This window comes from Eulemur rufifrons, chromosome 16 (genome assembly GCF_041146395.1).
Source record: "Eulemur rufifrons isolate Redbay chromosome 16, OSU_ERuf_1, whole genome shotgun sequence".
Classification (NCBI taxonomy): domain Eukaryota; kingdom Metazoa; phylum Chordata; class Mammalia; order Primates; family Lemuridae; genus Eulemur; species Eulemur rufifrons.
Genome location: NC_090998.1, coordinates 88,467,519 through 88,475,940, shown reverse-complemented (window position 1 = coordinate 88,475,940; position 8,422 = coordinate 88,467,519). Strand labels below are relative to the sequence as shown.

Here is an 8,422-nt window from a genome sequence, read left to right as displayed (position 1 = left end):
TTATTTCTTCTGTGCTGACTATGAAGCTGAGATGGTGTGATGCCTGGAGCTGCAGCAGCCATCTTGCATGCATGAGGGGTAACCCTATCTGAAAATAGGGACAACACATTGGAAAGTAGAGCTGAACTCAGCCACAGAGAGCTGGATGACAGTGTGACAATGAGTTCTGTCTCAAGCTGTACCTGAAGCCATTTTTACCCCTGAACTTTACCATCAGCAAACCAATAAATTCCTTGTCTGCCTTACTAGTTTGCTTGGCTTTTCTGTCATTAACTGAAAGCAAACTGTGTCAGTTATCTACAGCCACAATTAAGCTGTGTAAGGAACCGCCCTATAGCTCATATTGGCTTAAAGAATTGAGATCATGAGGCTGGATCAATGTTTAGACTGGGCTTGACTGGGCAGTTCTGGTCTTGGCTGGGATGAGTGGGCCACACACTGAGGTCACAGTGACAAAGATTTATGCCACTATTGATGTCTTGTCTAGAAGCTCTCAGCCATCTAAGAGAGGTGTTTGGAAAGTGGTTTGCGATACTGATGCAGGGTTGGGCTTTTTCTGCCAATGCTGCAGAAGGACAGAAGTGCAAGAAATTAGGGGTCCATCTGAAGGAAGCCAGGTTTTTGCAGCTTGTCCCTCAATTTGGGTTTGTGTGAGGTTTCCTTGGGATTAGATTCAGGTGGTGCATTTTTGGCAGCAGACCTCACAGGTGATGTGGGGCCCTTTTCAGAGCCTCATGGCAGTGGGTTCATGAGGTTGGAGGGATCATGCTTGGGGTGGTGTCCCTCCTATCTGATGGCAGTCACTAACTGGCTGACAGGCTCATTCCTTTGTCATCTACGCAGCAATCCAGGTCAGACCCGAGCGGGCGAGTGTGTCCAGGCAGCAGCTGCCCACCTGCTGTGGGCAGAAGAACCGGCCAGCTGGGTCCAGCCCAAACTGTACAAGTGCGAGTAAATAAATTGTTTTAATCCACCAAGGTTCAGGGTGGTTTGTTTTGCAGCAATAAATAACAGAGTAAACCAAAACAAGTTGTTAACTTAAAGGAATTAGTTTCCAGCTATAACCGAGTCTCTGGGAATTTACTAGAGCAAGAGAGTGGCCAAGGATTCTGGCCAGAGGGCTGGCCCTGGGCAGGGCCTTTCACTTCCTTGAGCTTTCACTAGAGATCTGCTCCATGATTTTGGGGTGCATCGGAGGGGGCTTCTGTTGAACTGGGGGTGATGGGCCATCAGGTTTTCAGGGTTTTGCCTGCCCACAGCTCAAGCCCCATCTGGAAAGCAAGCTGGGCGTTTAATGGTAGATGTCAACATCGTTATCACCCCTGCCCTCATCTCTCCCATGCGGATGGGGCTTTACAGGCTGCAAAGTAGTTCCCTTTATTTCATTTTATCTTCTAGGTGCAGTAAAGCTGTCTATGGGCCCTATTTATAGACAAGTCGACAGTCTGGAAGAGCATATGCACCCCCTCCAAGGTCAGGAGCCTGTCAGTGCCCCCACACGCACCTGGCCGGCCAGCCAGGGGAGACAGTTGTAAACTGACGCTCGCAGACAGCACAATGCGTCTCCTGGGCCGTGATAACTTTGCACCAGCCTCCCCTGGTGCTTACCTGTGCTCCCCATGGACTGTGGTCCTCCTGAAAGCAGAAACAGTCCTGTCTCCGTGCTCCCCGAGCAGTTCAGGAGCTTGGACGATCTTTGAACATTAGCACTGCCTTTGCCACCATCCTCTCTGCCTCCCTCCCTTCCTCTGCTCCGTCCCCATCCTTTTCCTCCCCCAGTGGCCAATGACAGAGGGAGTGCAGTTTGGCAGCTTCTGTTGTTAAGCAAACTGACTCTGCCATTCACTGCCTTAGTTCAGGTGTCAAAACCTCACTTTCCACACCTGTACGGTGGGAATAATGGGGGAGGGAAACCTTTTGGCCAAGAGTTTGCACAAAATGGGCACTTAATTAATAAGTAAAATTTGCAAATATTTATGATGATGGCCGTGCACCCTAGGACATGATTTAAAGGTTGTAAACTTGATCTTTACCATTAATGGGTCACTATCGCCCTCTTCTGGCCAGGGGTGGTGTCTACAACTCCTCCACTGCCTCCATGCTGGGGAACTGAGCCCCACCCCATCACGCCAAGCACCTGCACCAAGTGTCCTCCTGGGCCTTGGAAGTGTGGCCAGGAGTCCAAGCCGTCCTGGCCCTCGGGTGTCAGATTATGCATGCTTGGCACCTTGTGGGTGCTCAGGAGACATTAGCCCTGCTCTGGCCACCAACACTGCTTTCACTCCCCGGTCATCTCTGGGCCTCAGCCTCCCCGCCTGACATGGATATTGCACAGCCACCCACAGGGGACCAAGGCAGAGCTCAGAGTGTCTGTTCCCGCCATTTCGGAGAGTCTCACCTGGGGGACCCCAGGACAATGCCAGCACCCACCCGGTCCAGAGGAAGTCCCCAGGAAGCCCCCACATTCCAAGCCTCCAAGCGCTGTCACAGCACAAGTCAAAGATCAGCTCCCTGGGAAGGGGACAAGTGCTCTTGCAGGGGAGGTTGCCATCCTGACCCGCCGCCAGAGGGCTGGTACTGGGAACCCAGGTCCGGAATCTAAGGGACTGTGTGACCTTGGTGGAGGCATTTAAAGCCCCTGACTGACATAGGGAAAAAAACCACTGAGGCGGGGACACTTGTTTTGATGCCCCAGAGCAGAATTGTGGGAGAATTGTCTTCTCCCTGCCTTGGCACCAAAGCCTGCATCCACATCCCAAAAGGGGTCCCCGCCCACTACAGCAGGGTGGGTGCCGCCAGGCCCAGGATCTAGGCTCGCTTCTGCTTCCTTCTGCCGGACCTCTGCCCAGCATCTTCCACTCCCGAGCTCTTTCCACCTGTGCCTGGGGGTAACTGCATCCCTAAGCAAAGGTGCCCCCTACATCTGCCCCTGTCCCCACCAGCCATGCAGTCCTCGGCCTCACATCTCACTGGTTCAGACTCGACAACAGCAGGGCATCTTCAGCAAGACCAGGGCCTGCTGCTCCCAGCCCTCCCTGCCCCACAGCACCCACAAACTGGCCACACACGCATACCCTTTGGACTTTGTAGCTGTTTTTATTATTAATATTATCTTCTCCTTTTAAGCATCCCTTTAAGGGTGAAATGAAATCCAACCATTTACAGAGAAAATGATTTCAGAATGTACATATTGATTTTCCCTTACAAAAAAAATAATACTATTATTATTGGTGTCCTTAAATTATACATTTCCCAGTGCCCTGCCTTCTGCTTGGGCAAGTCCCATTGGTCTCCCCACCCCTCTCCCCTCGGGCCCCATAGCTCTCTCGCGCTGCCCCTGGGAACCGACATGACCCATGAGTGGACAGGGCCAGCCGAGCTCCCTGGATGCTTGGCACGGACAAGCCTACTTGGGACTAGAGGTCATGGGGCTAGTGGTTTCCAGGGAGAGGGATCTGGCTACACCAACAGGACAGCAGTGTGCCAGCGTTCACATTTAGTTTGGTTTCTCTTCACATTGGGGGAGTGGCCCTGGGCCCCCCCAAATTCCCAGTGTATGCTGTGATGGTATGTGAAGCTCTTCAGCCCCACATCCTGGTCCCCCAGCCCCTGACAGCTGTCCTCCCCACCCACCGCCAGATCTGCACCCGCGCTGCTGTGAACAGGCCCCTGCCCCACTGGATCTGGGAAGACGGGGCCTGGCGGGGCCGAGCTTCTCCCCTTTTCCTCCACCTGCCCCTGAGCACCGGAGGCCAAGGACCCCTGCAAGCCTGAGGAGGTGCCAGGAGGTGGGGTGCAGAAGCCGTCAAGGAGGGAGGCCCTGGGCTGGGGCTCAGGCATGATTCAGAGGCCCCCAGAGACTGCCTGTCCACAGGGCACAGAGAGGCTGCTCGGGAGGGTGGTCCGGCCTGGACTGACCCAGAGCCATAGAGATGCCCTGACTTCTCGAGCCACCTCTCAGCCCCAAGGGGAACCAGAGAGGAAGGCTGCTGTGACTTCAAAGGAGGGGTTCACTCGAGGGATCCCTTAGACAGGAGTAAGAGTGGAGCCACACAGCCCCTCAGCGTGCCGCATGCCTGCCCACCTGAGGCTGCTCCAAGGCCGGCTCCCCACACCACGCCTGCGCCAGGCACTCCCCCCAGGTGGAGCGGTGGCAAAGGACAGCCTCCTGTCCAACCCATCAGGAACCCCCAATAAGACATCCAGAAAAAGCCTCACTGGAGGTGTGGGGCGGGGACCGAGAGGGGCTGGGGAGGTAGTGGGCTCTCAGCTGCACGGCCCTCAGGTCGGGAGGGTTCCCATTCCTCAGACTGAAAGACAGACAGACAGACCCTGCATCTCCTTTAGCCTTGCCTTCTGGGCTCCCCAAGGGCTTAATGCCTCAGTCATTTTGGGGAGCTGCAGGAGGTGTGGCCACAGGCCCCAGGTCCTGGGGAAGAGGACACCTGGGCCTGGGCTCTCACGTCCCCACACAAACTTATAGTTACAGGGACACGTCGATACAGACACGTACAAATACACACCAAGCATGCACCCATGCCCATAAATATACACACACACCCACAGACATGTACCATTCCACAGGCAGACCCCGCACATTGCGTCACTGGGTAACGCGTGAGCGGGCGGGGGGAGAGGGAGTTCCCTTCCCACACAGCTGCAGCTCCCACTGCACCCCGGCCCTGGGCTGGCACAGTGACAGGAGCAGGAGCAGGTGTTCCAGCTCCGAGGAGAGCAGGATCCAACGACTGAAGCAGTCATTCCTCCCCCTCCCCTCCCCTCCCCCTCCCCCCAGAGATGCTACTTGTCTCCTGGATGCATTCTCTTCTCCCCTGTTAATAAGAGGACTCCCAGGTTGAGGCAGGCACATGGCAGCCCAGCTGGACTACACTTCCCAGTCTCCCTTGCAGCTGCTTGTGGCCATGTGACTGAGGCCTGGCCAATGAGATGCTATCAGAGTGACAGTGACATTTCTGGTTCATGTCCTTAACAGGAAAGGGGGGCGCCTCCCTTGCCTATCTCTGCTTCCCCCGGGGTTGGATGCACACAGGATGGTGGGAGGTGGAGGGGCCACTCTGTCCAGAATTGGAAGATGTGTACAAAGGAAAGCAGGGCTGCCCTACTAGCTCTGGACCATCTTCCTCCAGACAATTTAATTAGAAACAAGCTTCTGTCTTGTGTAAACCACTGTATTTCAGGGTCTCTTAATTACAGCAGCTTAGACCCTACTCCAACAAATACACCCCCACCCAAGGCAAACTATGAGGAATGGGATGACATACAACTGGCCTTAATGTCCCTTCTTGGGCCCTGGACAGCCTTGAGGGCTCTTTCGGGCCCCTAGCCAAGGAGGGGCACAAGAGTGATCCCACCTGGGAGGGTGGAGAGCTGGGGCCGTGGGTGCCAGCCGGAAGGGGTGACGGGGAGGAAGGGGTGGATCGATGCAGGGGCCTCTGTCAGTTTCCTCCTTTCTCCCTCCCCCAGGTGCCACCTACGCCTGCACTCCTGGCCTTGTAAGGACTGAATGGGAATCCCACAAGACGGCAATATAAAAAGTAAGAAGGAATGTCAAGGCCAGTTTTGGAACCCAAAGGAAGACTCTCCAGGGTTCCCCAGGCCCTGTGCTATGTCAGTTCCTAAGGGCCAGGAGCACAGAGACAGACTCAGGCACCAGCCTCCCAGCGCAGCACTGTCATGTCCTCTGGGGCAGGGTGTGCCCCAAAGCTCTCCTCTCCCTCCGGCCCAGCACCTCTGATAACACCGCACAGCATCCACCAGCACTTCCTCTCAGTTGGATGTCATTTGTCATCCCTCCTTCCTAGGTGTCCCCTCTTGCTCCTGGACCCAAATGTATCTATTTACAGAGCCCCTGGCCCTCCTGGCATGCCCTTTTCCCCCTGCAGGTCCAGAGCCCCAGGACACCAATGGAGGGCTCCTCCCCAGCCAGGCCACGCCCCCACGGGCGCTCTGGAGAGTTCCTGCAGGATCCCTTCCCCCACCCTTCTGCCCCGTGCCCGCGGTGCACTCCCCAGCAGCACCTTCCGGCCACAGCACTCTTGGCGGGCAAAAGGGCTGAGCGGGTGTCTCAGCCTGCCCCACTGCGCGTTTGGCGCTCAAAGGCCTGACCCCCGATTCACAAGGGCTTGAGCAGGGGACGCCCCATCCGCCCACCCACCCACTCCTGGTCCTCTCAAGAACCACCAAGCCAAGCCGGCAGAAGGAGACAGGGAGATACTTCCAGGGGTGGCCACCACCCCGCACCCTGCGGCGGGCCCTGTAAGGTCATGCAGCCTTAGCCTTCAACCTCGTCCGACTTGCCGCGGGCAGGTGGCCTTCCCTCCGGAAGCCTGTTGCGCCGCCCGCCTTGCGCCGTGCTCCTGGGCTGCTGGTAGGGGTTGTCCAGCAGGTAGCGGAACTGGTCGTAGTTCTTGAGCAGGTACTTCGGGGCGTACATGTGCTCGCTGGGGTCGGCCGGCGGGTACTCCTGCCGCGTGCCGTCAAACCAGCCGCCCGTGCGGATCAAGCTCCGGATGTAATTGAGGTCCCGCTTGTCCTCGTAGTCGCCCCAGCGGGGGAAGTCGCCGTTCTGGGCGGACACGAGCTTGAAGTAGATGCCCTCGGGCGTGAAGCACCAGGAGCAGTGCCAGCCGGCGAAGTGCAGGGGGCTGCCGAGCGACCACTGCACCAGGATGTGGCCCGTGCGGTTCTCGTACTGGCGGAAGTTGGGCATGGTGTAGTACTGGCGGCGGCGCAGGCGGATGCCGTCCAGCCCGTACACGGCGCGCAGCATGTCCACCGTGCAGCCCGACACCACCTCCAGCGTGCCCGGCTGCTTCCAGAAGAAGCCGTAGAGCGACTTGCGCATGTGGAAGGCGAAGGGCTCGGTCCAGCCGTCGTAGAGCTTGAGGAAGAGGACGCCGTCGCGCGCCGGGATCTCGTCGGCGTCGTCGATGATGAAGACGTCGTCGGGCCGCAGGTTGCGCAGCCGCGAGACGCCGTCCTGGGTGAGGAAGGTGCGCAGGTAGTCGTCGGCGATCCAGCCGTCCTGCCGGCCGCCGGGCGGGAAGTGGTCCAGGAAGACGTAGAGCACCTTGTGGCGGATGTACTCGAAGGTGCCGTTGGTCAGCATCTCGCGGAACTTGAGCGGCCGCGGCTCCCCGTAGGCCGTGAAGTTGGACTCGCACACCACGAAGGCGTCCACCACGTCGCCCAGCTCGTGGAAGCGCACGTCCAGCAGGTCGAACTCGTGGTTGATGTTGATGGCGTTGATGACGCGGCGCGGCACCTCGCGGGGCACCAGGCGCTCCTTGGTGGGCAGGTTGGAGTACTGCACCACGGTGGGCACGCCGCAGCTGGGCCCGTGCCAGCCCGGCAGGCACACGCACTCCACCCACTTGCGCCGCGGGCCCCGGCCCCCCGCGCGCTCGCGGGCGCTCAGCAGGGACCGGGGCGGGCGCCTGGCCGAGGAGCCGTTGGCCCCTTCGGGCTTCTCCTCTGGCCGCCCCGGCGGCGGCTTCTCCAGCATCTTGGTGCCCGGTTTGAAGCAGACGCCGCCGGCTTTGGTGCGCACGAAATACTCGGTGGTGTCCTCGGGCAGCACGAAGTCCACCCTGTGGAGCTCCTCAGTGGCCTTGCTTGGTGACAGCGGCTGCAGCAGGGGTGAGTGGGAGTAGAGGGGGGTCCGCAGCAGGTCGGGGCCTCCCGGCTCGGGGCTGGCCTGGGGCGTGACGGGGGCATTGTTCCAGAAGAAGCTGGACACGAGGTTAGGGCTGAGGGAGGCCAGTTCTCGGGGGAAGGTGACATAGGACAGGGTCTTAAAGAAGTGCAGGAAGGAGATGAGGCACAGGCCGGCCATACAGAACATGAGAAAGAGCTTGTAGCGTCTCATCTTCATCCTGCGGGAAAGAGGGACAGAGCAGACAGGTTAGGGCCACCTGACACTCTTCTAGGAAGGGGACCTGAGGAGGCCTCTGCTATCACCATGTTTGAGAATGTCCTGGCCAGAGCTTGGTGCCCCTGCATGAGTCACCTCCTGCCTCCAAGGCCCCTGGAAGCCCCAGCATCAAGGGAACTCCTCTTGCTCCCACAGCCCTTCCCCTCAGAGACCACCAGGCCACCACAGTTCGCCTCTGCAGCCTGCCCCAGCCTGACCGTACCAGCCGCATGGCTAGCTGCGCTCCAGGAGCAAACGCATCCTGGGAAAAGCTCAGCCCCACGGGCGGGCCCTGCCCGGGGCTCACAGGCCCCAACGGAGGGCAGGTGGCAGGCTGCCCACGTGAGGCCGTCCCCGTAGGCTGCTGTGCCAGTCTCTCCTTCCTTTCACCCTCCCTCCTTTCCCAGCTATCTTTTTTGTGGACATATTGACAAACCTGTTGAATACTTTTTCACCGAAAAAATTCACAGGCCTCAAGGGAACCCACTT

The 8,422-nt window shown here is 58.4% G+C and overlaps 1 protein-coding gene across 1 annotated transcript; it reads right to left on the bottom strand.

Moving 5' to 3' along the window:
* Positions 1–6,292: 6,292 nt before the first annotated feature.
* On the bottom strand, positions 6,293–7,894 carry MGAT3 (beta-1,4-mannosyl-glycoprotein 4-beta-N-acetylglucosaminyltransferase). Its single transcript, XM_069491197.1, has one exon. The coding sequence runs from the start codon at positions 7,892–7,894 to the stop codon at positions 6,293–6,295; it is 1,602 nt and encodes a 533-aa protein (XP_069347298.1).
* Between the last annotated feature and the right edge of the window lie 528 nt (positions 7,895–8,422).

Coding starts and splice junctions, on each gene's coding strand:
- MGAT3 (XM_069491197.1), bottom strand. CDS start 7,894: ATGAAGATGAGACGCTACAAGCTCTTTCTCATGTTCTGTATGGCCGGC.